This window comes from Onychomys torridus, chromosome 5 (genome assembly GCF_903995425.1).
Source record: "Onychomys torridus chromosome 5, mOncTor1.1, whole genome shotgun sequence".
In the NCBI taxonomy this organism is placed as follows: domain Eukaryota; kingdom Metazoa; phylum Chordata; class Mammalia; order Rodentia; family Cricetidae; genus Onychomys; species Onychomys torridus.
The window spans coordinates 37,404,916-37,431,478 of record NC_050447.1 but is presented as its reverse complement, the minus strand read 5'-3'; the positions used below and the strand labels follow the sequence as shown (position 1 = coordinate 37,431,478).

Below are 26,563 nucleotides of genomic sequence, written 5' to 3'. Positions count from 1 at the left end.
CCGCAGGCTCCAAAACAGCCATTACTTTGAGAAGCAAGTGGGTGGATTGATTTTCATCTCCTTCATACATGAGAGAAGATGAATAAGAATTTTATAGAATGAAAACTCCAAAGGTAGATGAGGTTGCTGGTAAGATTACAGGAATGAATTTACAGAGAGCTGGATCTTTAAAAAAAATTTTTTTAACTCTTTTCTCTTTTGGGGGTTTACCACCCAGTTCCCAAATGAATCACACACACACAGAGGCTTATTCTTAATTATGAATGCCTTGGCTTGTTTCTTGCCAGCTTTCCTTATCTTAAATTATCCTGTCTACCTTTTGCCTCTGGGCTTTTCCCATTCTCTTACTTCTGGAAATCTTACTCTCACTCGGTGGCTGGCTGTGGAGCTGGATGGCTGGCCCCTGGAGTCCTCCTCCTTCTCTGGCTACTTTTTTTTCCTCCTCCCAAATTTCTCCCTCTACATATTCTGTTTGCCTGCCAGCCCCGCCTGTCCTTTCTCCTGCCTTGCTATTGGCTGTTCAGTTCTTTATTGGCCCATTAGGTGTTTTAGACAGGCACAGTAACACAGCTTCGCAGAGTTAAACAAATACAACATAATCAAAAGTAACACACCTTAAAATAATATTATACAACAGAGAGCTTATCTAGCAAGTACAAGATCCCCTGTTAAAGCCTCTGGGGAAAAAGAGCTCATGCTGAAAAGGGGAACCCTCAAAGGACTGTTGTAGCAGGAGGTGAGGTGCCAAACACTTCCCCAGACAAACGGAGCAAACAGAACAAGGCCCTAGCTGACAGAGCTTCTCTACTTGAAGTCCAACCTTTACTGATTTCCATGTATACCCAGCTGCTTGTTTGAGTTCTGGAGAACAGCCCGCTTACCACACATATCTTTAAGAGACATTTACCAAGGCCCTACTACACTCTGCAGATGCTGTGTTAGGTGGGAAGAGAGTAGCCAGTGGGTCATGATCCCATCCATCTTAGTGAGGGATTCTGTGGCTGTGAGGAAACACCATGACTAAAAGCCAGCAAGAGGATTGGCTTACACTTCCACATTATAGTTCGTCACTGAAGGAAGCCGGGATAGGAACTCAAACAGGACAGGAACCTGGAGGCAGGAGCTGATGCAGAAGCCGAGGAGGAGGATGCTTAACTGGCTTGCTCTTATGGTGTGCTCAGCCTGTTTTCCTATAGAACCCAGGACCACCAGCCCATGGGTGGCCCCATCCACAATGGGCTGGGCCCTCCGCTATCAATCACTAACTCAGAAAATGTCTTACAGCTGGATCTTCTGGAGACATTTTCTCAATTGAGAGTCTCTCCTTTCAGCTAATTCTAGCTTGTGTCAAGTTGACATAAGACTAGCCAGCATACCACCCTCGTGGGCCACATGGTCCAATGGGTTATACCTGACTTTGTGGGAGAGGTCACTTATAGAAGGACCCTGGACTGAGAATCACTGTATTGTGGCTTTGACAACTGAGGTGCAAATAAGAAAGGATGAGGATATGGCTGAGCTATAGCTGCCACCACATGCCCCAGTGGAGGATGGGCTTTCCAGATGCCATCCTAGCTATAGGCAGCTGTGGGGACACACATCTCATTTGGTATTTTAGAACCCAGATGGGCCACCACATCATGGCACATCTTAACATTTATGTAGCCCAGGCTGGCCTTAAACCTGCAATCCTCCAGCCTCAGGCATCTGCTACCTCACTTGGCTGTGTTTAATTTGCTCATTGTTGCACACTTAGTTTTAACACTTACCTGGAATTGGGCAACATTGCTAAATTCTCTTAGCGGGTTCTAGTAATTTATCTGTAAACACTTCTGGATATTGGCTCTACATTTCTGGCTTCTCTTTATTTAAGGAAAGGAGCCCATTCTAGGTTGAAGCTTTTGCTAGTCCTTCCCTGGTGGAAGACAATGTTGGGACAGGGGGAACATCTAGCTTCCCTCACGGTGCGAAGCAGATCAGAGCAAATGGGATGTTTGCGTGGTAAAGTGTCAGGCTGCATATAAACTGAGTTTGAAGTTTTAAAAGTGGGAGTGGAGAATAGGATCCTGTCAGGCACCCTGTCTCAGTGGCTTCCCTTTTCTCCAGCACCTTTGATACAGTAGAGAGGCTAGCAGGAGGCTAGCAGTTCTTCGCCCCTCCCCGGGGTGGTGGTGGTGGTGGTGGTGGTGAATATGTGAGTCCTAACTAAGAATGAGCTGTCAAGTCTAGTAATGTGCACATAACCCTCGGGTTATACTTGTTTTGTAGTGCCTCTAGTGACAGTTCTTCTGGGAAGTAACAGGGTGACCATTAAAAGTGCTTTGAGAAATGACTCTGGAGATGTCATGAGAGACATCCATGTCCATATATGCTCTTCTCATGACTATTTTTTCAATACTGGTGCTTGAACCCGGGTCATGCACATGCCAGGCCAGTGTTTTACCACTGAGCTACATCCCCAGGCCTTTCAGTGCCGTGAAGTTACCCAGTCATTTTCTGTTTTCCATGCTTACCTGATAGGCTGTACTTGAAAATGACCTTTGTGGATGGGCGGAGATGACCGCTGGGCGAGAGTCTTCCTTTGCACTTGAGGTGATGTCTGCCAAAGATCTTCCAGCAGGTATTGTGGACTCAGGCCTGGTGACCTCTGGCACAACAGGCCATGGTGGGCTGTTGGGTGTGGGTGTAGCTGATGTCCCCTGTGGTGGGCTGCTGGGTGAAGGTGTGGCTGATGTCACCTGTAGTGAGCTATTGGATGCAGGTATAGCTGACATTACCTGTGGTGGGCTGCTGGGTGCAGGTGTGGCTGATGTCACCTGTTGTGAGCTATTGGATGTGGGTGTGGCTAATGTCACGTGTAGTGGGCTTCTGGGTGCAGGTGTGGCTGATGTCCCCTGTGGTGGGCTGCTGGGTGCAGGTGTGGCTGATGTCCCCTGTGGTGGGCTGCTGGGTGCAGGTGTGGCTGATGTCCCCTGTGGTGGGCTGCTGGGTGCAGGTGTGGCTGATGTCACCTGTGGTGAGCTATTGGATGCAGGTGTGGCTGATGTCACCTGTAGTGAGCTGCTGGGTGAAGGTGTGGCTGATGTCACCTGTAGTGAGCTATTGGATGCAGGTATAGCTGACATTACCTGTGGTGGGCTGCTGGGTGCAGGTGTGGCTGATGTCACCTGTTGTGAGCTATTGGATGTGGGTGTGGCTGATGTCACCTGTAGTGGGCTTCTGGGTGCAGGTGTGGCTGATGTCACCTGTGGTGGGCTTCTGGGTGCAGGTGTGGCTGATGTCCCCTGTGGTGGGCTGCTGGGTGCAGGTGTGGCTAATGTCCCCTGTGGTGGGCTTCTGGGTGCAGGTGTGGCTGATGTCCCCTGTGGTGGGCTGCTGGGTGCAGGTGTGGCTGATGTCACCTGTGGTGAGCTATTGGATGCAGGTGTGGCTGATGTCACCTGTAGTGAGCTGCTGGGTGAAGGTGTGGCTGATGTCACCTGTTGTGAGCTATTGGATGCAGGTGTAGCTGACATTACCTGTGGTGAGTTGCTGGGTGCAGGTGTGGCTGATGTCACCTGTGGTGGGCTGCTGGTTGCAGGTGTGGCTGATGTCACCTGTGATGGGCTGCTGGGTGCAGGTGTGGCTGATGTCCCCTGTGGTGGGCTGCTGGGTGCAGGTGTGGCTGATGTCCCCTGTGGTGGGCTGCTGGGTGCAGGTGTGGCTGATGTCACCTGTGAGCTTCTGGTTGGAGATGCAATTATCATCTGTGGTGTGACTTTGGAAGGTAATGAGGAAAATGGGAGGCTGGGAAAGCACAGTGTATTAGACTGAAAGACAAAAACACGTAAAGGAAGAGGCTGAATCTTGTTTTACCAAGTGCAGCATCATTGGGGCAGTGATCTGTCTTCACTCTGGGCCTCCCATGTCCCATGGGACACTGCTGTCAGGAAACACCTTGAGAGGACACAGTCCACACTGTACATTTAGGACAATGGATTCACTGTCCACCATTCAATAACTTAGTAAACATTTGCCATGTTCTAGGCCATGTTCTAGAGGACTAGGGGCATAGAACAAAATGAACACTGGAGTCTGGCCTCTTAGGGCCTCAATGGAGTGGAGACTGATGGACAGACAAACTGTATCAGGTACTGAAGACATTCTGTGGAGGAAACATCTAGGGGAGCAGATGGGGGAGAAAGGCTTCAGACTGGAAGTCAGGGTGAGAGTGAGGACAGGGAAGAAAGAAGTGGGTTCTGCCAACATGTCTGAGGACGTCTGCAGGGGCCAAAGCCTGCCGGGTGTATTTGAGGAGGAAGCAGGAGGCCAAAAAAGAAAAGTGGTAGGGGATGGCGTGGATTGAGCAGTGGGGATGAGGGGCGTGTCCAGTGCCAGCAATCAGGATCCCTCCGACTCCTGTGTGAGGTCGGACAGGGAAGGAGGAGGTAAAGCAACTGGAGAGATGAGGGGGCCCAGTGGAGCAGTTGTCGCCCTCAAGGCAACCTCTCAAGGGATACCGGCTTGGGAAACGCCAAGAAGGGAATCTCTGTAGCTTTGGAGCCTGTCCTGGACTAGCTCTGTAGACCAGGCTGGCCTTGAAACTCACAGAGATCCGCCTGCCTCTGCCTCCCAAGTGCTGGGATTTCAGGCATGCGCCACCACCGCCCGGCTCACCTTATCTTTTTATATTGCTCGAAACACTTCTTCAGTTAACATGGGTCCAAAGAAACAAAGCAATTTAGATAGGCCCCAAAGGTCACCATGCAGACCAGGAGGAGGAGAAGCGCCTGGACTCGGGTGGCTGCATTGACCGTTGCTGCCTTCCCTTCCCTCTGACTCCTCTCCCTCTTTGACTTCCAGATTTCACTGTGTGCACGTTTCTAAAAGATGCTGCAAGTCCTCTGAATGAATCAGAGGGCCAACAAACAGCTGGTCATCACATCTGCACAAAGGCACAAAGACCAGTGACTAGAACCATCTTCAGATCACCCGCTAGCCCAATTCTTCCCTTTCTAGAAAGCTGTGCCCACGCACTCTGAGAGACAGTGAAATCCTGGCAGGACCCACTGACAGAAGAGATGAATACTTCACGTGTGTCTTTGGATCACAGTACGTACAAGATCAGTAGGAGCATGATGGTGACATGTGGCTGGCGGAGGAACATCTCCTAGAGAAATGAGAAGGTGAAACTGTATATGATTAACTTGAAGTCATTTGGAAAACAATGATTTATAAAGTTTTACCTGGCTACCATGATTGCTTGCTTACTTGCCTATCTCATCAGAGGCTGGCGGTTGAACCTAGGGTCCCCTGCGGGGCACTATGCTGTCACTGAGCTAAGTCCCCAGGCCACTCATTATTGCTGTCTTTCTCCTCTCACATTCTCCAATAGGATAGTCATCAGCTGAAGCAGCCAAGTGACTCAGAACTCAGGTGTTGGTAGCCTAGACCACCTACAGAGCCAGTCAGGGACTGGCTGTCAGAGGACCAGCTGCAGAGGTCAGAACAGGCTCCTAATTGTGTAAGAGCTTTGGTGTTATTTCAATCAGATTTTCTTAGGCAGTGTCTCAGCGTTTCTATTGCTTCGATGAAACACCATGACCAAAAGGCAAGTTGGGAAGGAAAGGGTTTATTTGGCTTACATAACAAAGACTATTGGGGTTCAGCCCCTCTACGGTCTTCTCCCAGAGTTCCAGAAGGGATGCTACCAGCGGCGGAACAATTAACCTGAGGGATTATCAAATAAATCTATGTACATGAAACTCTTTAGTCTGTTCACTTTATTCTTCTGAGTCAGTTCTCTCTGTACACACGGCTTCTTTTCTGCTCTCACACTGAACTCCTTTCTTGCCTGATTCTCTCGATTCTCTCTACATTTTTCTGCTCTTAGTTCTTTTCCATCTAGTTCTTCCCCATCTAGTTCTTTCCATCATAGTTCACCAATCTAGTTCTCTCAAGTCTCCGGGGTTACAGTTACATACCCATGCAATCAGCAATGCTCTGGCCAAAGCAAGGTCACACAGCTTGAATTCTTACAGGGTCAAAAGGAGGGGTGAGCAGTAATTGTTAGCCATCATTAGCAACCCAAAAGGGAAATGGCTAATGGGGAATAGAATCAACCGACGGCTAAACTGGGTAACTAGATCTGCGAAAAGAGATTTATATGCTCAAATTGTATTCTTAAAAGTGGTTGGTTAAAATGTTAAGAGTATAAGTCACTAAGCCATGAGGGAAAATAAAACTGCCGGTTTTTTTTTTTCCTTTGGAGCCATACCTGTCTCAGCCTAATCTCGGCTGTGCCATTTTCTGTCAGGGTGGGGTAGCTAGGTTGCCTGTGTCACAGATTGATGTACCTGGTATGTAAAAGCCCCTTTGCTTTGAGTTAATTGTTAGAGGGGAAGTCTGGAGATACTACCTGGGCTATGGGAGAAAAGAGAGTTCAAGCTTAATTTGCACAAGAAACAAGGCTTTACACCTAACACCCATCTGGCCTTGGCAGCTGTCCCTATATGGATATTTACCTTATTTTCAGGAGACTAGCAGGTAGTCTGGATGCTTATCTATCTGCAGTTTGTCCTTGGATGTTTGAGAAGTATCTCAGATAAACTGCTTTTGTCCAGAGATGGCCCTGGTCCTGGATACTTGCTGAAGGAGATAATTACAGAAGGCAGATATCTGATTCTAATGCTAAAAAGGGAAAACAAAAGCCTGGAAAAAGGAAGTCTTGCCTGTGTGACTGTTGTCAACACAGTTGAGGGGAATTATCCAAATACCTTAATTGTATAGGGAAAAACTGTGCCCAATGAATGATCGATCACACTATTAGAAGTTCTTAGAATCAAATATAATAGCCCACATGAAATTCATAGTGGGAAACAGTTTTTGGCTTTCTCCTCTGGAAGGGCCCTTAGCTTCTTCTAGGAAAAGCTTTGTCATAGTTAGCTGAATTCCTACCACATATTTCTGTGGCCTGCAGCACTTACACTCCAGCATTGCTGCTCATCACTGAAGGAAGTCAGGACAGGAGCTCAAACATGGCAGGATCCTGGAGGCAGGAGCTTATGTGGAGGCCATGGAGGGGAGCTGCTTACTGGCTTGCTTCCCACGGCTTGCTCAGCCCACCTTCTTATAGAACCTGGGACCACCAGCCCAGGGATGGCACCACCCATCATGGGCTGGGCCTTCTCCCATTGATCACTAAATGAGAAAATATCTTATAGCTGGATCTCATGGAGGCATTTCCTCAGCTGAGGCTCCTTTGTCTGATGACTCTGGCTTGTGTCAAGTTGACACATAAAACCAGCCAGTACAGGCAGCCAATTAGCAGTGCGGAGTAGTTTATGGCTCCAGAGGAAGTTGTAGGGCCCACTGTGAGTCTTAGTTACCCCTGTCACTATGACAGAATGGCTGCCACCAAGAACTTGAGAGGGAGGACCTTATTTAGACTAATTGTTGCAGTGCCGGTGTGGCAGATCCGATCCAGTAGTTCACATCATGGAGGAAAAGTAATCAGAGGGGAGACAGTCAGAGCTTTTCAACCTTCTCCAGAAGGAAAGCCCCACACCCGTGGGACAGTGTCACCCCACATTCTAGGTGGGTCTTGTCTGCTCACTTCAAGCTCTCTGGGAACACTGGTACAGATATACCCAGAGCTGTCCATCACTGTTCTGCTAGATGATTCTAACCCAGTCAGGCTGACAGTGAGGATTGCCCATTGCAGAGAGTTTGTGAACTACAAAGATTCTATCTTCAGGGTTTTCTCCTGGCTTGTTACTGAGTAAATGCAAGCTCTCTCCTTTTGCTTCCCTGGATTAACATCTTGGTAGTAAGATGGGATAAAAGTCGGAATGTTAAGGGGACATGGAGAGAGGAAAGGGAGCCCCGTGCCTGGAGTCTTCATTGCAATCTCTCATGGACTAGTTAAGAATTTGTTTTTTAAGGGTTTATTAAGGGAGCCTCACAGCTCACCGGTTATAAGAGCACTAGCTGCTCTTCCAGAGGACCCAGGTTCGATTCCCAGCACCCTCAGGGCAGCTCATATAGCAAAGGTTTGGGGGTGTGACTCTGTTTTATAGTGCTTGTCTAGTGTGCACAGAGCCGTAGTTTGATTGCCAACACCACAAAGAGAGAAAAGGTGTACGGACTGCAGTACTGAAATCAGATATGCAGACCCAAGCAGGCACTTCCTTGGTTCCAGATACAACAACTCATTCAGATTTCCCTCAGCTCCGGGCACCTCCGGGGAGGACTGGATCACACACTTGAGAAGGAGCACATTACCTGAGATCCCGTGTGTCTGTGTCTGGACTCCTCTATTTTTCTTGAGTCCCCATGGACTGTGTCCATTTCTCCCACTGCTTGTACCATGCTGGGGAAAGGTCTCTGTGTGGAGTCAAGGAAAAGGTTCATCTGTTGGCTATGGCTTTGGCTCTAAGCTCACAAATTACATCACAGACACACACGGTAACCAGGAGAAAACAAAGATTATTAATCATTTCCATTAGATAACAATGTGGGGTTCTGAAGTAGCCCCTTTGATCTGACCATAGCCACATCTGACTGTATGCTACTGGACGCCTAAAATTGAGTCTAGTTGGGTCAAAAAGTGAGCAACAGAGGATTAAACTCCTGGTATGAAAGACATGCTGAATAAAACATCTTCCATTTTGGTTTTGTAACTTGGGTCGGTAGAGCTCAGGGTCCAGAAATGTCAGGAGTGAGTGGCTTTTGTGGTGGTCCAGGCAACATGCACTTTGCCACTGAGCCACACTCTCAGCCCAACAGTGACATCCCGAAATGCCGTATTTTCTACATACATACATACATACATAAATATGTACATACATACATGTTCCTCAAGCATGCAAATTGAACACTAGAGGAAATCATATAACTACACTGGCTACATCTCAATTAAAGAATTAGGACCACAATCCTCCTCAGTCAGCATCTGCACTGCCTGGTGATCAGCAGTGTGTCAAGTCTATTTGACAGTGTTCTTGCATGACTATTTTTGACTTCCTTACTCAGTCTCCAACAACCAGGAGCCTTCTATATCCTCCTTAGGGCAGATGGCAACTTGCTTTTCGTTTTACTTCACAGTGTGTGTGTGTGTGTGTGTGTGTGTGTGTGCTGGACTGAATGAGGATGACCCTTATAGGCTCATGTATTTGAATACGGGGCTCCCAGTGGTTTGAACTACTTGGGAAGGATAGGAGGCATGGCCTTGTTGGAGAAGGTGTGTCACTAGGGGTGGGCTTTGAAGTAATAAAAGCCCATGCCATTCCCAGTTAGCTCTCTCTCTCTCATAGATCAGATGTAAGCTCTCAGCTGCTGCTCCAGCCACCTGTTACCAAAACAACAAGAACAAGAAACCAGAAGCTTTTATTGTTTTTGTGGAATACTTTTCTGGTTTTTTTCTGATCTTGAGCAATTTATTTTGAGAAAATTATTAAATGGTTCAAATTTGCTAGCTTCACTTTTTCCCTGACACATCTTTTTTTTTTTTTTTTTCCATTTTGGGGGATTGCTAAAGTCCTTGATCTAGATGTTTTTATCATCTTTTAAAATGTGTTTTGTGCTGATAGAGTATCACAGACTCAGTAATTTATAAAGGGCAGAAATTTAGGCCTGGGAGTGCGGTTTGGCGATGGGTGTTTGGTTATGTGTGAACAAGATCCTGGATTGCGTTACAACATAGAGAGAAAGAAAAGAGGAAGGAAAGGAGGAACAGGGAAGAAGAAAACAAAAGAGAATGAAATAACCAGAAATACCCGGGCAGTGGTGGCTCACACCTTTAATCCCAGCACTAGGGAGGCAGAAGCAGGCAGATCTCTGTGAGTTCAAGGCCAGCCTGGTCTACAGAGTGAGATCCAGGACAGCCAGGGCTACACAGAGAAATCCTGTCTCAAAAAACAAACAAACAAACAAACAAACAAACAAAGAAAACAACAACAAAATCAGACCAGAAATAATTTTTTATCAGTTTGGGAGCCAGAGAAGGCTAAACTCATGACTCTGGCATCTGATGTCTGGTGAGGACTGCATCCTCCTGAGCAGAGACAGCAGTGACCTCATGTGAGGAAAGGGATGAGATGACTCATCACCAAATCCCAGCCCCAGGGGAGGGGACCTGATGGCCTAGGAACCTCTAAAAGGCTCCTCTTCTTTGACTATCCGTTAGCAGAAGCTGGATTTGGGTGATGCACTTAACACAGTGATACATACATAAAACATTTAGTGGCCCAGTGACGGGACCCTAAGACAAAGTACATTCAGAGAGGGTTAGCTGCCCTTTCTGCCCTGTCTCCTTCCTACCCATCAGCCTCTGGTGCCAACTTTTGTTTGTTTGTTTGGTTTTCCGAGACAAGGTTTCTCCGTGTAGTTTTGGTGCCTGTCCTGGATCTCGCTCTGTAGACCAGGCTGGCCTCAAACTCACAGAGATCCGCCTACCTCTGCCTCCCCAGTGCTGGGATTAAAGGCGTGTACCACCACTACCCGGCCCAATTTTTTTTTTTTTTCTGTTCTGTTCATAAGTATGTGTGTGTGTGTGTGTGTGTGTGTGTGTGTGTGTGTGTGTGTACACACGTTCATGCTGTCTTTTAAAAATATCCCACTCTATATATTGTTCTTTATTTTGCTTCATTCCACACTAGAGAGCCTATATTGCAGAGATAAGTCCATTGCGATTTTCAGACATGTGCACGTTTAGGCACCATGTTGGACATGGTGGCCCACGCCTGTTATCCCAGCACTTGGGAAGTAGAAGCAGAAGGGTCAGAAATTCAAGGTAATGCTTGGACACCTAATCAGACTGAGGCATCTCAGAGTGGGGAGGGTTGTATTCGTAGAGTCCAAAGCCGAGAATTCTTGAGAATGGCCAAAAACTCAACTGTCATTCAAAACTGATGCCCATATCACCAAGCAGGCTACATTAGTTAAAAACTGCCTTTTTAATCTGGAGGTGGGCTTGCTGAACAACCTTCCATAATGACCATGGGTGACTAACAGTGGTAATACATTAGGGAGGCAGCTTGCGAGGAGGAAGCAATGGCTGCTGACTGGTGAGGGATTCAGACTTACTAAGGTGACCTCATTCACAGCAGCGAGCTGTGATGTTTGCAAAGCAGAAGGGCACAGCACTAAGGACCTGGAATGGTGAAGCCTGAGGGGCTTGATGCTAGGCACTCACTGCATTGAGACAGTGAGTGCTTTCTCTCCTCTTCCTCGAGGAAGGTGATCTTTCTATTGGGACAGAGAGATACCGCAATGAATTCTGTCTTTGCTCGTCACAGACACTTCACGTGTTAATTAGAATGTATTTGTACGTTTTAAAAGCAGAATGATGGGCATGCCGGGACACACCTTTAATCCCATGCTCCAGGAGCAGAGGCAGGAGTATCTTTTTTTTAGGTTTGAGACCAGCTTGTTCTACAGAGCTAGTTTCAGGACAGCCACAGCTACAAAGTGAGAGACTCTGCCGAAAAAAAAAAAAAAAATGTGGAATGAAATTTTGTCTAGATGGTCTGAGATATCCTAAGGACTTCAAGAATCTATTAACAGAAGCCATTGCCAGGAGTATTACTTAATTAAAAAATGATAGTTATGCTGGAGAGTTAGCTTAGTGGCTAAGTGTATGCACTGTTTTTGCAGAGGAGCTGAGTTTGATTCCCAGGATCCAGGTCAGGAAGCTCATATCTGTCTATAACTCCAGATCCAGGGGGAGTCTGATGCCTCTGCCCTCTACAGGAACCTGAATTCATGTGCACATAGATAAAAATGACAGACAGACAGACAGACAGACAGACACACACATTGTACACATGTGTGCACCGACTGGCCATTTTGATCTTCCAGCTCCAGGGAAGCACACTCCTAAGAGATGATGGCTTCTTTTGTCTTCTCATTTTAATATGCCACATTCTCTTTGCTTTCTCCTTGTTTTGTCTCTACAACCCAGTGCTGATCAGACTAGGGGTGCACATTCAGAAAGTGAAAGCTACTGACTCAGTTTCTCTTGCACTTCAACCAAGTCAACCACGAGAGGATGTCAACTAGCATAGTGGGATGTATGAAGCCATCTAAAGGGCAGAGTTTGTTGTGATAACTGGAATCATGAAAATAAATATTGCAGGCTGGAGAGATGCCTCAGAGGGTAAAGGCACCTGCCACCAAGCCTGAGGACCTGAGTTCAATCCCCAGAACCCACATGGTGGAAGAGGGGAACTGACTCCCACAAGTTGTCCTTGGACCTCACCCCTAGTCTGATCAGCACTGGGTTGTGGAGACAAAACAATGAGAAAGCACTGTGGCACATGTGCCAGCACCCACAACCCATTCCCACAGGCACACAAAAACAAGTTTAAAGAGATAATTAAAAATAGAAGTTCCTGTATCTATCCTATGGTCCATTACAGACTATTTAAAACGAATCCCCTCATGCGCATTCCTTATGCAAAATCAGTTTTGAAACTGAAATTGAAGTAGCTTCATCACTCACCAGTCTGGCAGATGAAATGATGCTTGTTTGAACATGTGTCTCTTGTTGAGATGCTATCATTAGAGCGTGTGACCACAGAGGGGCACTTGGGGCCCCCGAAGCCAGTGACATCTCCTAGAGGGACACAAGACTCAGTTAAGTCTCATTCTTCAAAGGCAGGCAGGAGAGACAGCTCAGTGGGCAAGTGTGAGGACCTGAGTTCAAATCCCCAGAGCCCCTGTAGAGCCGGGCATGGTAGCCCATGTCTATAATTCCAACACTTCTAGGTGAGATGGGAGGTGGAGAAAGGAGAGTCCTCAGAAACCTGTGGGCCAGCTAGCCTGGGGTACGCTGTGGCAAACAACAAAAAAAGACCTTTCCTCAAACAAGGTGGAAGGTGAGGACAAATACCGGAGATTGGTCTCCGGCCTCCAACACACACACAGTAGCATACTGATTTTCTCTGGCTTCCAACAAATGAAAATTTATGACTTCTCCATACATATTATAGATTACTCTTCAATGTTTTAAATCATAGAGCTTAGAATTAATTACCTACACATTAATGGAGAAATGATGATATAATAATTCCTTGTATTTTTTTTTCCTCAAAAGCTGCAAGATTTTGGTACCTAATTTTGTAAGAAAGACAGGTAATTTCTCTTCTAGCCCCTGTTTTAGGAAGTTTGGAGCCAAGGATAACAAAGACATTCACCGTAAAAGATTTTCCTCTTTGGGATCTTGCATAATACAAGCCAGTTGTATACCTGGAAAGGCAACATTCAGGAGGCTGAGGCAAGAGGAATTGAGAGTTTGAGGCCAGTCAGGGTTAAATACCAAGTTTCAGGTCATCCTGCACTATAAAGCAAAACGGGCTCAAATACAGAACAAAATAAAACAAAACCGAAGAAAACCCCAAACACCCCAAATCAAACCGAGCAAAACTGCAATGTACATGAAGACGGGGAACTAAGTGTAGGATGGGCTCTGACAAAAAGCTGGCTGCCTTTCTCCAGAGACAAATGAAGGCCGTGGCATGAAAGTGGACACCTGCAGAGAGACACCTCCAGTCCACATTTTTTCCCCTCTGAATACAAAAGCTGAAAGAGGAAAGTAACTTTCTTCTGTCCTAGAACAAGGCACAGGATGTTTCTTTCCTCGACACTCAGCACCAGAGCCCTACCTGGGTGGCTTGTCTCCTGACGCTTTCTCAGTAGCATTAGGTTTTCCCCGACCCACCACACTGTTTCGTTTCTCAGGGAGCGTTGAAAGAAAGCCTGAAGCGCTGGGTTCCAAGTGTGAGCCAGGCGACCTCCCTGGTCATGGCGGCAGTAACTCTCTGCTTCCTCAAAGCTGCAGAAGAGCCTGTGAAGCCGATAGCAGTTGGTTTCCCCAGGTTGCTCCTCAGGCTTGCTCAGTTTGTGTCCCAGAAGGACACCTACTCTAATGTACAGCCAGAGCCAGGACCTTCGCGGAAAGAGCATTTTCTCATGTGTGGAGGCACAGCAGCTGCCTGGCCCTTTAAATAGGACTCAGTGAGTTTGTCAGTATCCTTTGTAGTGTTCTCTTGTGGGTTGGGAACAACCTGACAAGGACAAAAAAAGGTTTTGCTTTGTTTAGAGAGCCCAAATGGAGTTCTTACCTGCTGCAAATAAATAGCAAACAGCCAGGGCACCCATGTCTCCATCTGTGTCTACATAACCAGATGTGTCTTTAGCAAATACAGATCCATTATGAAGCTCAGGCTTTCTGTAAGCAGGGAGAGGCTGGTGGATATCTAAGCCAGTGTTACTAGACTTGGTGGTTTTAGTTTTTATAGCATGGGGATCCAACTTGAGACCTCATGCATACTAAACAAGCACCCTAGCAGGGAGCTGTGTCCAGAAAAATTGTTATTTTTTATAAAAAGGAAAACTATCCTTATTGAATCCTATGATTGAGTTAAACATTTAAAAAATATTTACTTATTTTTATTTCATGTATATGGGTGTTTTCCCTACATGTATGTATGGTCACCGTGTGCGTGCCTGGTACCTGCATAGCCAGAAGATGTCGAGGCCCCTGAACCTGGAGCCACAATGGTTGTGAGCCATCATGTGGTTACTGGGAATCGAACCCAGGCCCTCTGCAAGAACAAGTGCTTTTAACTACTGAGCCGTCTCTCCAGGCCCCCCCCCCCATGATTGATTTTTTTAAAACTCTTTATCAGCTATTCATCTGGCAAAGGATTATATCCAGAATGTATAAAGAACTCAAAAAATTAACAAGAGAGTAAGTAACAAATAAATGGGCAAATGATCTCAAGTGACACTTCTCAGGAGCCATGCAAATGGCATGGTAAATATAAGGGCAGCATGCTAAACATCCTTTGTTAGACAGAGATTGATGGAGTTGTCTTAGAAACAGAAGGAATCAACTGGCCTTCCACGGGAACAGACTGTTCTTTTGTCAGCACTGTGAAGGGTGATGGTCTCTGGACAGGAATAGGGAGTGCGTGCATGTGGTGTGGGGGCTTGACGTTTTATAGGACATGAAATGGGGGACCTTTGGGGATGAAGGAGTCCAGTCCATCTGCAGGTCACTTGCCCTGTTGTCTGGAAGTGGTAGATGCCAGTGGGTTTGCTGTGTGGATCTCATCATCAGAAAACTCCTCTGGTGTCATCAGTCAACTTTCCTGCCTGGAGCTGCTCAGTCCAACTGACACGTGTAGGTCATTAACCCTTCATCCTTAGCCACCAGGAAAATGCAACCCAAACCTACACTGAGATTTCATGTCACCCTCACTTAGAATGACTATCAGCAAAATGGGGGCAGACTGAAATGGGATATATTCAGGTATGGAAATGCTACAGTGAAGCTCACCAATATGCTAGTGTGGAATATTGTAATACACATTCTATAAAGAACAGAATGTGTTAACAGGACACACCTGCTAATGCGATGTAGTGAGGCAGATGAACATGTCTGTCATCTCAGAGCTACCCTTAAAAATGCTTTTGTGACAGAGCAGTTAAATCTACTCATACAGCAAGACTCCCTTTTCCAGAAGGATTTTAATGTATAAGAAAATAAAGACTATTGCTGATAAATCTCTAGGTTTGTGTGGCCTCCATATTTGCTGCCACTGGGATTGGTTCAGATGGCTGTACTCTGTTTCCTAATGGGATTGGTTCAGAAGGCTGTATTTTGTTTAAGTGTACAAAACCAAAATCACGCATGAACTGCATTAGAAAGCTCTTACTTAGTCATTAAAGCCAGATAATAGTTGATGAAAGAGTGAATAAAAACAAAACAAAACTAGAAATCAACCAAGTCCACACTTGGCTGAACCGAACAGCAGCTCTGTGTGGTTCTGCCTTATGACCGCACAGCCTCCTTTGACTGTGGCACGCACAGCATGTCACACCATTGGCACCACTGACAAACTTCAACTCTCTCATTTCCTTTTGGTTATGGTTTTGCTGAAAAACCTTTTGTTTATAGCGCTTACCGCTTGGTCATCACCTGCTGCACTCCTTTAATTGATCTGTACGGCTGGTTCTTTTCTTCTATGCCAGAAACAGATTATACATGCAAGCAAGTGTAGTCCTGAGATGCCCTGGCAACTTTCAGGGTTAAGATGGTCATCTAAACAACCCAAACAATGCTTCTTTTTTCCCCACTTGTGTTTGGTGTGTGTTACTGGGATTGAATTCAGGATCACGTGCGTGAACTCTACCACTGAGCTGCATCCTCAGCTCTTAATGCCATTATGAGTTTTGAAAATCATTGCAGAAGCAGACAGTCAGAATCCGAGGACTGTCCCCTTAGCTGGAAAACACTGCGGTATTCTATTGAAGGGCATCATGGTCCATACTTTGAAAACATCTAATTAGGGAAGAAATTAAATTATTGTACTTAATAATGAGAGGAAAAAGGTTCAGGTGAGTAATGCATTGAGTTAAACCAGGAGTAAAAGCCATCGTACTTGTAAAGACAAACTCATCAGAACACCCAGACTAAGCAGAGAACCCTACACACCAGGAAGGCATGGGATAGTATAACACAATCCCTAGAACAAATAACCAAGATGACTAGACCCAGCAATGCTTTCTGCCAATGCTGTTGGAAATGTAAAGACCTCACAGAACAAATGCACATAGACAGTTCACAACCACAGAACCAGCACTGCAGAAGGAAATGGGATTCCAGAAACATTCATGATTTCTTTAAAAAAAATTAAGGCTGTGTGTGATAAACCTATATCCAATGTTATACTAAGTGGGGAAAACTGAGGGCCAGTGAAATGGTTCAGTGGGTAAGATGCCTGATACTACAGCCTGATGATCTGAGTTCAAATCCCTGGTCCCCATGACAGAAGGAAACACTTGAACAAGTTGTTCTCTGACTTCTACATATGCACTGTACACAGGCACGCACTAATTAATAAATAAAATAATAAGTAAGTGGGGCAAACTGAAAGCATTTCCTCTAAATTCAGGAATGAGTAAAAGATGTCCACTCTTTCCAGCTGTACTGGGTGATTTTGTGTGTCAACTCGACACAAGCTAGAGTCATCAGACGAAGGAGCCTCAGCTGAGGAAATGCCTCCATGAGATCCAGCTGTACAGCATTTTCTTCATTTAGTGATCAATGGGGGAGGGCCCAGCCCATGGTGGGTGGTGCCATCCCTGGGCTGCTGGTCCTGGGTTCTATAAGGAAGGTGGGTTGAGCAGGCCATGAGGAGCAAGTCAGTAAGCAGCTCCCCTCCATGGCTCCTGCATCAGCTCCTGCCTCCAGGATCCTGCCCTGTTTGAGTTCCTGTCCTGACTTCCTTCAGTGATGAGCAGCAATGCTGAAGTGTAAGCCAAATAAACCTTTTCTTCCCCATCTTGCTTTTTGTCATGGTGTTTTGTCGCAGCAATAGAAATCCTAATTAAGACATCAGCTTTATTTGGTATACCACTGGAATTATTCACTAGAACAACGAGGCAAAAGAAAGATATAAAAAGAGTTACAAACAGGAACGGGAGAGCTGTAATTATCCCTGTCTGCAGATAATATCAGCCTATACTTAAAAGACCTTAAAGACTGGGGGCTAGAGAGATGGCTCAGCAGTTAAGAGCACTGACTGCTTTTCCAAAGGACTTGGGTTCAATTCCCAGCACCCACATGACAGCTAACAACTATCTGTAACTCCAAGATCTGACACCCTCACACAGACAGACATGTAGGCAAAACACCAATGCACATAAAATAAAAATAATAAAATAATAAAAATACCTTGAAGACTCCACTTTCAGTAGAATAGCATAATACAAAATCAATATATCAAAACCATTTGGGGAGCAGTGAAATGGCCCAGTGGGCAAAGGTGCTTGCTGCCAAGCCTGAGGATCTGAGTTCAATCCCCAGAACCCACATGATGAAAAGACAGAACTGATTCCTGCAAGTTGTGCTCTGATCTCCATAGGTGTGTGTGTGTGTGTGTGTGTGTGTGTGTGTATGTGCATGCAAATAAGTAAATATAGAAAAATAAAACAACAACAACAATAAATCATTAGCTTACTTTCCTTCATTTTCTTATGTGTGTTTAGTAGATAGCACACAGAGAAAGATTTCTGGGAGACAGTCTCACTAATAACACATGGCACAAGGCAAATAAAAACATCCCCAGGAATAAGTTCAACTGAGGCAACAAAGGACTTTGTTAATGAAAAACTCTAAAACATTGAAGAAGAAATTGGAGACCATGCTAGAGGACAGACATGGATTGGCAGGATATTGTGGAAATGGCTAGACTACTGAAAATGATCTACTGATTCCATCCAATTCCCACGACAACTCCGTTGACATTCCTCGCAGAAATATAAGAACAGTCCTCATGTTCATTGGGGGAACAGAAGAATCCTGAGGGGAAACAATGCTGCAAGTATCATAGCATGGTGGTGAGCTTAGTGTAGAGGCACAGTCACTAACGGCATGGTTCTGGCACAAAGGCACACACCAAGACCAGCACAACACAATAGGAAACCCAGAAACAAACCCACATAGCTACATCCACTGGATTTTCGACAAATATGCCCAAACATTCCACAAATGGTGCTGAGAAACCTGGGTACCCAACATGGAGAAGAATGAAACCAGTCCCCCTTTTCTCACTCTGTCCAAACTCAACTGAAAAATCGATCAAAGACCTGAAACTTCGATACTAATAGAAGAAGATATAGAAACAAATCCTCAAGATATAGGCATAGGCAAGGACTTTATGAACAGGAACACAATAACCTAGGAAATAGCAAGGATTGGCAATTGGAAGGAATTTAAAAGCATGAAATTAAAAATCTGCACAGCAAAAGAAGCAGCAGTGTAAGAAACAGACTGTAGCATGGGAGAAAATCTTTGCCAGCTACGTATCTGACAGCAGACTAATATTTAGCATATTAAAAAAAACCCACTAAACATAAATACTAACTCTCCCCCAAGTAACCTAACCAATAAATGGGCAAATAAAATGAGCAGGCAGGTCTCTAGAGCAGCATGAACGGCCAATAAGTCATATGAAGAAATACATGTTCAGCATCCTTAGCTTTTGTGGACATGAAGATTACAGCTTCATGGACATTCAGTTTCAGTCCTCACCCTGTCTTTCACGAAGAAAAGAAACAACTATGTTGGCTGTGGGAGCCAGCTGACTAGGGTAGCTGAGTAGGGTATGAGGCTGAGGAAAAAACAGAGACAGAAGAATAGACAAAGACAGAAAATCAGTGCCAGAAGGCTTCTGGTCAATAGCAAGCAAGCCCTGAGTTTATTTCACAGCCAGCTTATACACAAACTGAAAGGCTAAGGTAGAACAAAGCACAGCACAGGCAAATCTAGTCTGTCCTTGAATCAAACAGGCAGTTATCTCAAACATCTGCCACCTGCTAACATCAGCAGCCTGCCTAAAATTATGCATTAGCTAGATAACTAGTTTTTTCCTACAAACTAGTCAGGACTTTCTCACAGTCCCTGTACTTTTCCCAGGAGCCTGATCAGAGCTTTCTCACAGCTTCTGAGGAGACTAGGACAAGCAAGCTTTGAACTCTTTTGGGTCAGACTGGACTTCAGATTCAAACTGAGTCCCTGTGGGAAACTGAGTCACTGTGGGCTCTCACAGTTGTCAAGGATCTAGCCAAAAAGGAAACCTTGAACACTGCCCGTAAAAATATAAATTGGCACAGATATGACATGTGAAAGTATGATAACCTGAGTTTGAACCCCAGAACTCACAGCATACAGTGGTAAGCATCTGTAACCCCAGCATTGCTACTGGGAGTTGGGAGATAGAGACAGAACTGCCTGCCAGCCTGGAGTGTGCAGTGCTGCAGAAACAAGAGAGGTCTCGCCTCAACAAAGTGGAGAGAACTGACTCCGGAAACTTGTACTCTGGTCTCCACATGTCTGTCATAGTAGGCTGGTGCCTGAACGCTCACACACAGCATAAAATTTTAAAACAAACAAGCGAACATAGAACCACCACCTCACAGTCCTAGCTACATCACTTCTAGGTAGAGTCCGGAAGGAATCCAGGTTGGCACACAACAGAAGTACCTGCACACCCATTTTTTTTTTTTTTTTCCAGCACTATTCACAACAGCCAAGTTGTGGAATCAGCAACAGATGAACAGATAAAGATAATATGGTATACATAGGTATGGAACAATATTCAGCCATTGAAAAGAATGAAATGAGATCATTTACAGGAAAATGCACGGGACTGGAGATCATGTTAAGTGAAGCAAGCCAATCTCAGAAAGCCAAATATGTTTTTTTTTTCTCATATGCAGAATACAGACTTAAGATTTATTTTTGCCATGTTTTCATTATGTGTAGGTGTATGTGCCTGCATTTGGGTATGTGCAAATGAGTACAGTGACCCAGAAGACTATGATCCCCTGAAACTGGAGTTACAGGCAGCTGTGAGCCACCTATGTGGGTGCTGGGGACGGAACTCCGGTCCTCTCCAGCAAACGTTAAGAGCTGAGCCATCTCTTCAGCCTCCCCACAACTCGCCCCAGATTATGACCTAAAGCGGGGGAGTGCTACTTCTGAGAAGGAAGGGGACTAGTGGAAAGGAGAAAGGACAAACAGGAGCGGGAAACAGGAGGTTAAAGATCAGAGTGGGTGCTTGTGGTACTCAACAGTTAACAGTGCTGACTACTCTTTTTGAGGGCCTGGGCCAACCATCGTTAGCCGCAGTTCCAGAGGATTTAATGCCCTTTTCTGTACTCTGTGGACACTCAGGCACTTGAGTGCCGAGGCAGAAGGATTGTTAATTTTAGAGAAACATGGGCTACACAGTAAGACTGTCTCAAAAATAAAGTAAGAATCATATTTACTTATCAACACAGCAGCGTTTACTTTTTAAATTGCCAAGTAAAATTTTATGTATTAATGGTTTACAACGTGTTGGCATGAGTATGATCTGTAAAACATAATTAAATTTTCTGTTTTAGGGAGGGGCCCACGACGGTCATATTGAAGCGCTGGCATAAAGACAGTCATGCGGAACTTTCGGGCTGCATCATCCTTTGTCTTTTCCTAAGGGCAGGGAAGCATTACGGTAGTGCACACTGCCGGGCGCTGGGGTTCCAGTCTGCAGACTTCGAAGGAGTCTGCTCCCCACTCGAGGCTTCTGGAAGCCTCTTCCTCACTGATGCACAGAAGGGAGGGTGTGGAATTTCAGAGCAGTAGCGAGCATTCCTCAGAAGGCATGATAGTGGTAGAACAGAACACAGCGACGTACTAGGGGCAGCGGACGGGAGTAAACGGCACGGCTCCAGGCAGAGCGCACGCGTGAGACTGGCCAATCAGCACCTAGGGGCGGGACTAGGTCGGCAGGTCAGGCTTGGGAGATAGGTGGAGCCGAGCCCAGTTTCTCCAATGGAGTGGAGGCAGAGGCGGGCCCAGTGGCCGAAGGAGCATGGCGTGGAGACACTTCAGAGTGAGTCTACCGTGGGAGCTCACGCGTAGTCGGAGCGCACGGTGGGGTGGGATGAGGCGGGGAGAGTGAAAGGCTGGGCCCTTGCTGTGTGGCCTGCACGTGTGTGCAGCGTAGGGGCATGCAAAAAAGCAAGCGTGCTGAGCGTGAGCGATCGCGGATTTTTTTTTTTTTTTTTTTTAAATTTGACCTAGTATCAGGCCTCTGTGAACACATGTCTAGCATTGTGGAAAGGATCCAAGGCGGAATGAAATACGACATGGGGCCACCCTTCCAGATCAAGTGTGGTTAGAATGGGAGCCCTGTGTTGTGCCCCTGGTTTGGGAAAGAGTGCTCAGATATTGTCGCTTGACACGTGGGCTTCTGCAATCCCCCAGGAGGAGGAAAAATCAATACTTGGTTTGTTGTGCAGGCAAATCTGATCACACCCTCTATTTCCTTATTTAATGGACAAATCCCATTTAAAAAAATAAAATTATGTGTAGATGTGTATGTGTTTGTGTGTGGGGTGAGTGCAGGTGCTCTCTGAGACCAGATGTGCTGGAGCCCCTAACGCTCGAGTTATAGGTGGCTGTGGCGAGCTGTCTGTATTCTGGCTGACATCCCTCTCTTTTCTCCTACCTCATTTTAAGCAATGCTTTCCTTTTAGTTCCAAACAGACGGCTCCCGCTACCCCATTCTCTGGCCCTTCTCATTGGCCTCCGCCACCTAGAGATCCCTTTTCCAGCTGCTTCCACCTCTTTAGCTTTTGTGTCTCTTTTGAAAGTCAGCTTTAACTTGTTTCCTCAAAATCCTTCCATTACGTTATTCCTTCATGTCTGTTTTCTTGGTTCTATATTTACATGGCCATTAATTTGTCTCTTCATTAGATTACATTCTTCTGAAGGGCAAGGACCAGGTCTGGTTTGCTTGCCTTTGGTGAAGGATTGAATGAATGCATTAGCCGCTTAGCATCTGGTAGTGATAATTATCACAAAGCACTGTGAACCGCTTTTGAGCTGGGCTAGTGCTTCTCTACCCAAAGTGTGAAGCTATGTTTATAGTATACACACAGGACATTTCAGGCCAGTAACCTTTTCAGGTGTCATTTTAAAATATAAACACCGTATCTTAACTTCAGTATAACTGTGTTTAAGCCTCTACTTAGAAGGTGTTCACTGGTATACAAACAGTACAGTATACCCTTCCTGGTGGGGTTTTAGGAACGGTGACTAATTCTTGGTAATGTTTTGTGTAAACGGTACAGTTGTCCTTAAATTACAAGGTACCTGTATACCTGGAAAATTATATATAAACCAGTATATGTAAACCATGTGTATGGGAGGGGGTGGTAGTTGGTGTTTGTGTTGTGAACTACGTAGCTTTCCCCTTGGCTCAGATAATAAGTTTTTTTTAAAACTTACATAAATAGCAATAACAAATTCAACATTGTACTGTACATAGGGAAATTAGTGTGTTAGTTTTAATCAAAGAGGAATATGACAGGACTGATTTTCTCCACACCAAAATCTAGAAGCATTAATAAATTCCCTCATTAACTAGTAAAAATTTTCCCACCTGGCCCTAGTGGGCAGTACTGCCTGTCTTGAAGATTCCCTGGCTGGTCCTTAGGGAAATATATTCAGGGCTAGAACCTGTGTAAGCAGTGTAGAATACTGGCATCTCCAAAGGGTGGTGTGTAAGTGGGCAGGATATGAAGGGGGCAGTGTAAGTAGAGAGGGCTGTGACGTCATGTAGATGTTGTGTCCTTTGGGTACAGGGTCAGGCAGGGCCTGACGGGGGGGGGGGGGGGCCCATGGAGCCTTTCTTTTTCCCACTAGAAGCGGGCCCTGGATGCAGCCATCATCCTTGGGGGCGGAGGATTTCTCTTCACCTCTTATTTGACAGCATTGGCGATGACCATTTCTATGCTGATTATCTGATGCCGGCCTGCAGAGGCTGCTAGACCCGGAGGCAGCCCACCGGCTAGCTGTTCGCTGCACGTCCCTGGGGCTCCTTCCTCGAGCTACATTTCAGGACTCTGACATGCTGGTAGGTGCCCCTGGGTCACCCTGGGTTACATTTAGGTATGCAGGGAAGGTCACATACTTCAGCAGTTCTCTGCTTTTTGAAAACCAGAGCTACAGGGTCACAAGCAGCTGGAACCCGGAGCCTGGTCTGAGGAAGCGTCTTTTATTCTGAGTACACCTTGTACCTACAGAGCAGCACTCACCACGTAGCCTGTGCTTACTACAACTTTCATCCTTACAACTACTCTTTGAGCTAGGTCCTATCTCATCTCCATGTACAGATCAGGAAACTGAGGTACAGACTAAGTAAGGGACTTGCCCAAGGTCATTGCAGCTTCGAGGCAGGACCAGGATTCAAACCCATGGAGTCTGACTCCAGAGTTCAACCTTGGCCACTGGCCTGCCTTGCTGAGACCCCTTTGTTGATCAGGGACATCTTCTGGAGTCATTAAATGGCTAATGGATGCAGAGGGACAGTGTTAGCTGGGGAGGGCCTGTCACTTGTAGATATTATATCCTCTGTCTGGGTAGGTATGAAAGGTCAGGGGGGTGCTGCAGCCTGGCCTGATGGGTCCTTTCTTTTCCTCCTCCCCACCAGAAGCAGGCCCTGGGTGTAGTCATCATCCTGAGCGGGTGGAGGACTTAAGTCCTAGGCACCACCTGCCCTAGCCACATTCAGCCACACCTCACTCCTCTGGCCCACCCGGCTCCATTTATGACCGAGCCAGTTTGGCCCTGTCTCTCTGAATGTTACCCTTTTCTTTTGAGATGGGTCCATGCTGTCCAAGTTGGTCTTGAACTTGTGGGCTCAAATGATTTCTGAAGCTCAGCTTCCTGAGTAAGTGGGACATACAGTATGTGTCACTATGCACAGTGGGGTCCCTACTCCTTTAACGCTAGACTGGTTAAGACTCTCAGCCCACTTCAATCTTCCTCTTGCTGTTTCCTTAAGTCTTTCCTACGTTCTTTATCATGCCTGGACCTCTCTAGGAGGGTGGGGGTGCTTTTGGAATGCTTGCTGCTCTGGTCTCTCTGATTGACCAGTTTAAACCATAATCTCAGGGAAGTTTGACAGCATCCAGGCTCTGTCACGCAGCCAGCGTTGAGAACTAACTGACTTGAGGGTAACATCAAGGAGGGCCCGTTATACCTGAACCCTCACCTCGTGTTTCTGAAGTGCTGTGTGCACTGTTCTTACTTTCCTTGTGCTCTTTTTCGTCTCCTGTGAATTTCAGGAGACGTGTGTGGGCTCTCCCTTGGGGACACTTACTTGACCTCTAAGAGGTGACTGGAGCCAGTACCAGTGCCTGCAATATCCTCCCTCCAACTCTCCATGGTGCCCATGGGGCTGGCTTTTGTCAGCTGTGGAGGAAGGATCAACTGGGGCTTGTATGCTAGGCTGGTGGACAGGCTTTGCCTGGGTGCTCACTGGTGTCAGAGTAGCATGACCTAAAGGCTGACACCAAGGACCCCTTCTCCTGCCCAGGTTGAGTAGATAAGAATGTATACTGTAAGTGTGCTACACAGCACCCTGTCTGTTGACTTGTGGTGAGACACTGACTCTCCCCCGGCCTTGAGACCTCCCGGTGTCAGACTCCAGCAGGCATTGGACAGCACCTGCAGAGTGCTTATGCAGGTACATCCCTCAGAGTGTCTTCCTCCCAAAGATCCCTATTCTGTGAGGCCCAGTGGATGCCTTAGCAAGCTCCAGGCGGAATTCTGATACAGGATGCTGGGATTCCTGCTGAGAACTGCTTGGTGTAGCCTTGTATACCTGTGACCTTGTCTCCTTCCCAGGAAGTGAGAGTCCTGGGCCATAAATTCCGAAACCCAGTAGGGATTGCTGCAGGATTTGACAAGCACGGGGAAGCTGTGGATGGCCTCTACCAGCTGGGCTTTGGTTTCGTTGAGGTAGGAAGTGTGACTCCCCAGCCTCAGGAAGGAAACCCCAGACCCAGAGTATTCCGACTTCCGGAGGACCAAGCTGTCATTAACAGGTAGGTGGTGGCTCAGTGTCAGAGGGACATCTCCTCCCCTGCTGGGATCTCTGAGATGGAAGACCCGCCTTCTGCTCTTTCCATATTATGGGTGGACAGGCTGTCATTTGGAATATTCAGGAGCCCTTGAACGCCCGTTGTGTACTAGGCAGCTCTTACCCCAACCTTGGGAAAGAGCCGTGAGGCTTTTACCAGATGTTTCTGCTGAGGCATGGTGCTGGCAGCAAAGAACAGTGTGGGAAGCTTGGGCTGTTGTGTTGGACTTCACAGTGTGTGCTTTTCTACATTGTTACTCCATTGCCCCTGTCCAGTGGTGGCCTATAGGAATATAATGATCTCATATGGAATATGAAATGTTGTAATGACTACACTGAAAACTAGAAAAAGAAGTGAACTTGATAATATAATTATCACGATTTTATCATAAACAATGTATTCCAAAGTCATTGTAACATGCAGACAATGTAAAAATCACTGGTTAACCATCCTCCTCCTTCTATTGGCTTCTGCTCCTCCCGAGCCCATGTGCCTTTTACTTCTGGTTCCTCCCACTTGGCCAGGGCTGGTGGCCACATGCTGTCAGCAGCCTTGGCACTACACAGGTGATCCTTGCTCTCTGTGAACAAGGGTGTGGTATTGGACAGCTGCTCTTCGGAGGAGGCATCCTGCCAACTGTGTGAAGTCTTGCCCCTCGTTGTTCTGTGTGGTTAGTATAACCGCAAAGAGAAGACCTTTGTGCTTTTGCTAGGAGATTTTTGGAGCGCCTCCTTGTGGGATTTTGGTGGGGCTGTGGCTGTGCTCAAAAAAAAAAAGAGAAGAGATGAGATAGTTCTGATGGGGTTACAAGGGGAACAGGGATTTTGATAGTGGTGTAAAGAAAGGGGACAGTGCAAGCATGGACTTTGGAACCTCATAGAAGTGTTCAGAGTTTCACTAACAACTCTGCATCAACCAAACACACACACACACAACACACACACACACACACACACACACACACACACACACACCCCATATTAATGAAAGAAATAGCTCTTATCTCAGAGGGGATAAGAGAGTTCATTCTGGGGCTAAGTATGAGTGACCAAGGCCTAGGACACAGATTCAGGTCCCCCAAATTCCATGTTCCATCATG

At 46.3% G+C, this 26,563-nt stretch overlaps 1 protein-coding gene across 1 annotated transcript; it reads left to right on the top strand.

The window, feature by feature from the left end:
- The first annotated feature begins 21,067 nt into the window (after window positions 1-21,067).
- Window positions 21,068-26,195, top strand: Dhodh (dihydroorotate dehydrogenase (quinone)). The gene is made up of 3 exons (XM_036188504.1): window positions 21,068-21,425; window positions 23,358-23,453; window positions 25,229-26,195. Exons 1-3 carry the CDS (start codon window positions 21,405-21,407, stop codon window positions 25,430-25,432), a joined length of 321 nt encoding a protein of 106 aa, XP_036044397.1. The 5' UTR covers window positions 21,068-21,404; the 3' UTR covers window positions 25,433-26,195.
- Window positions 26,196-26,563: the final 368 nt, after the last annotated feature.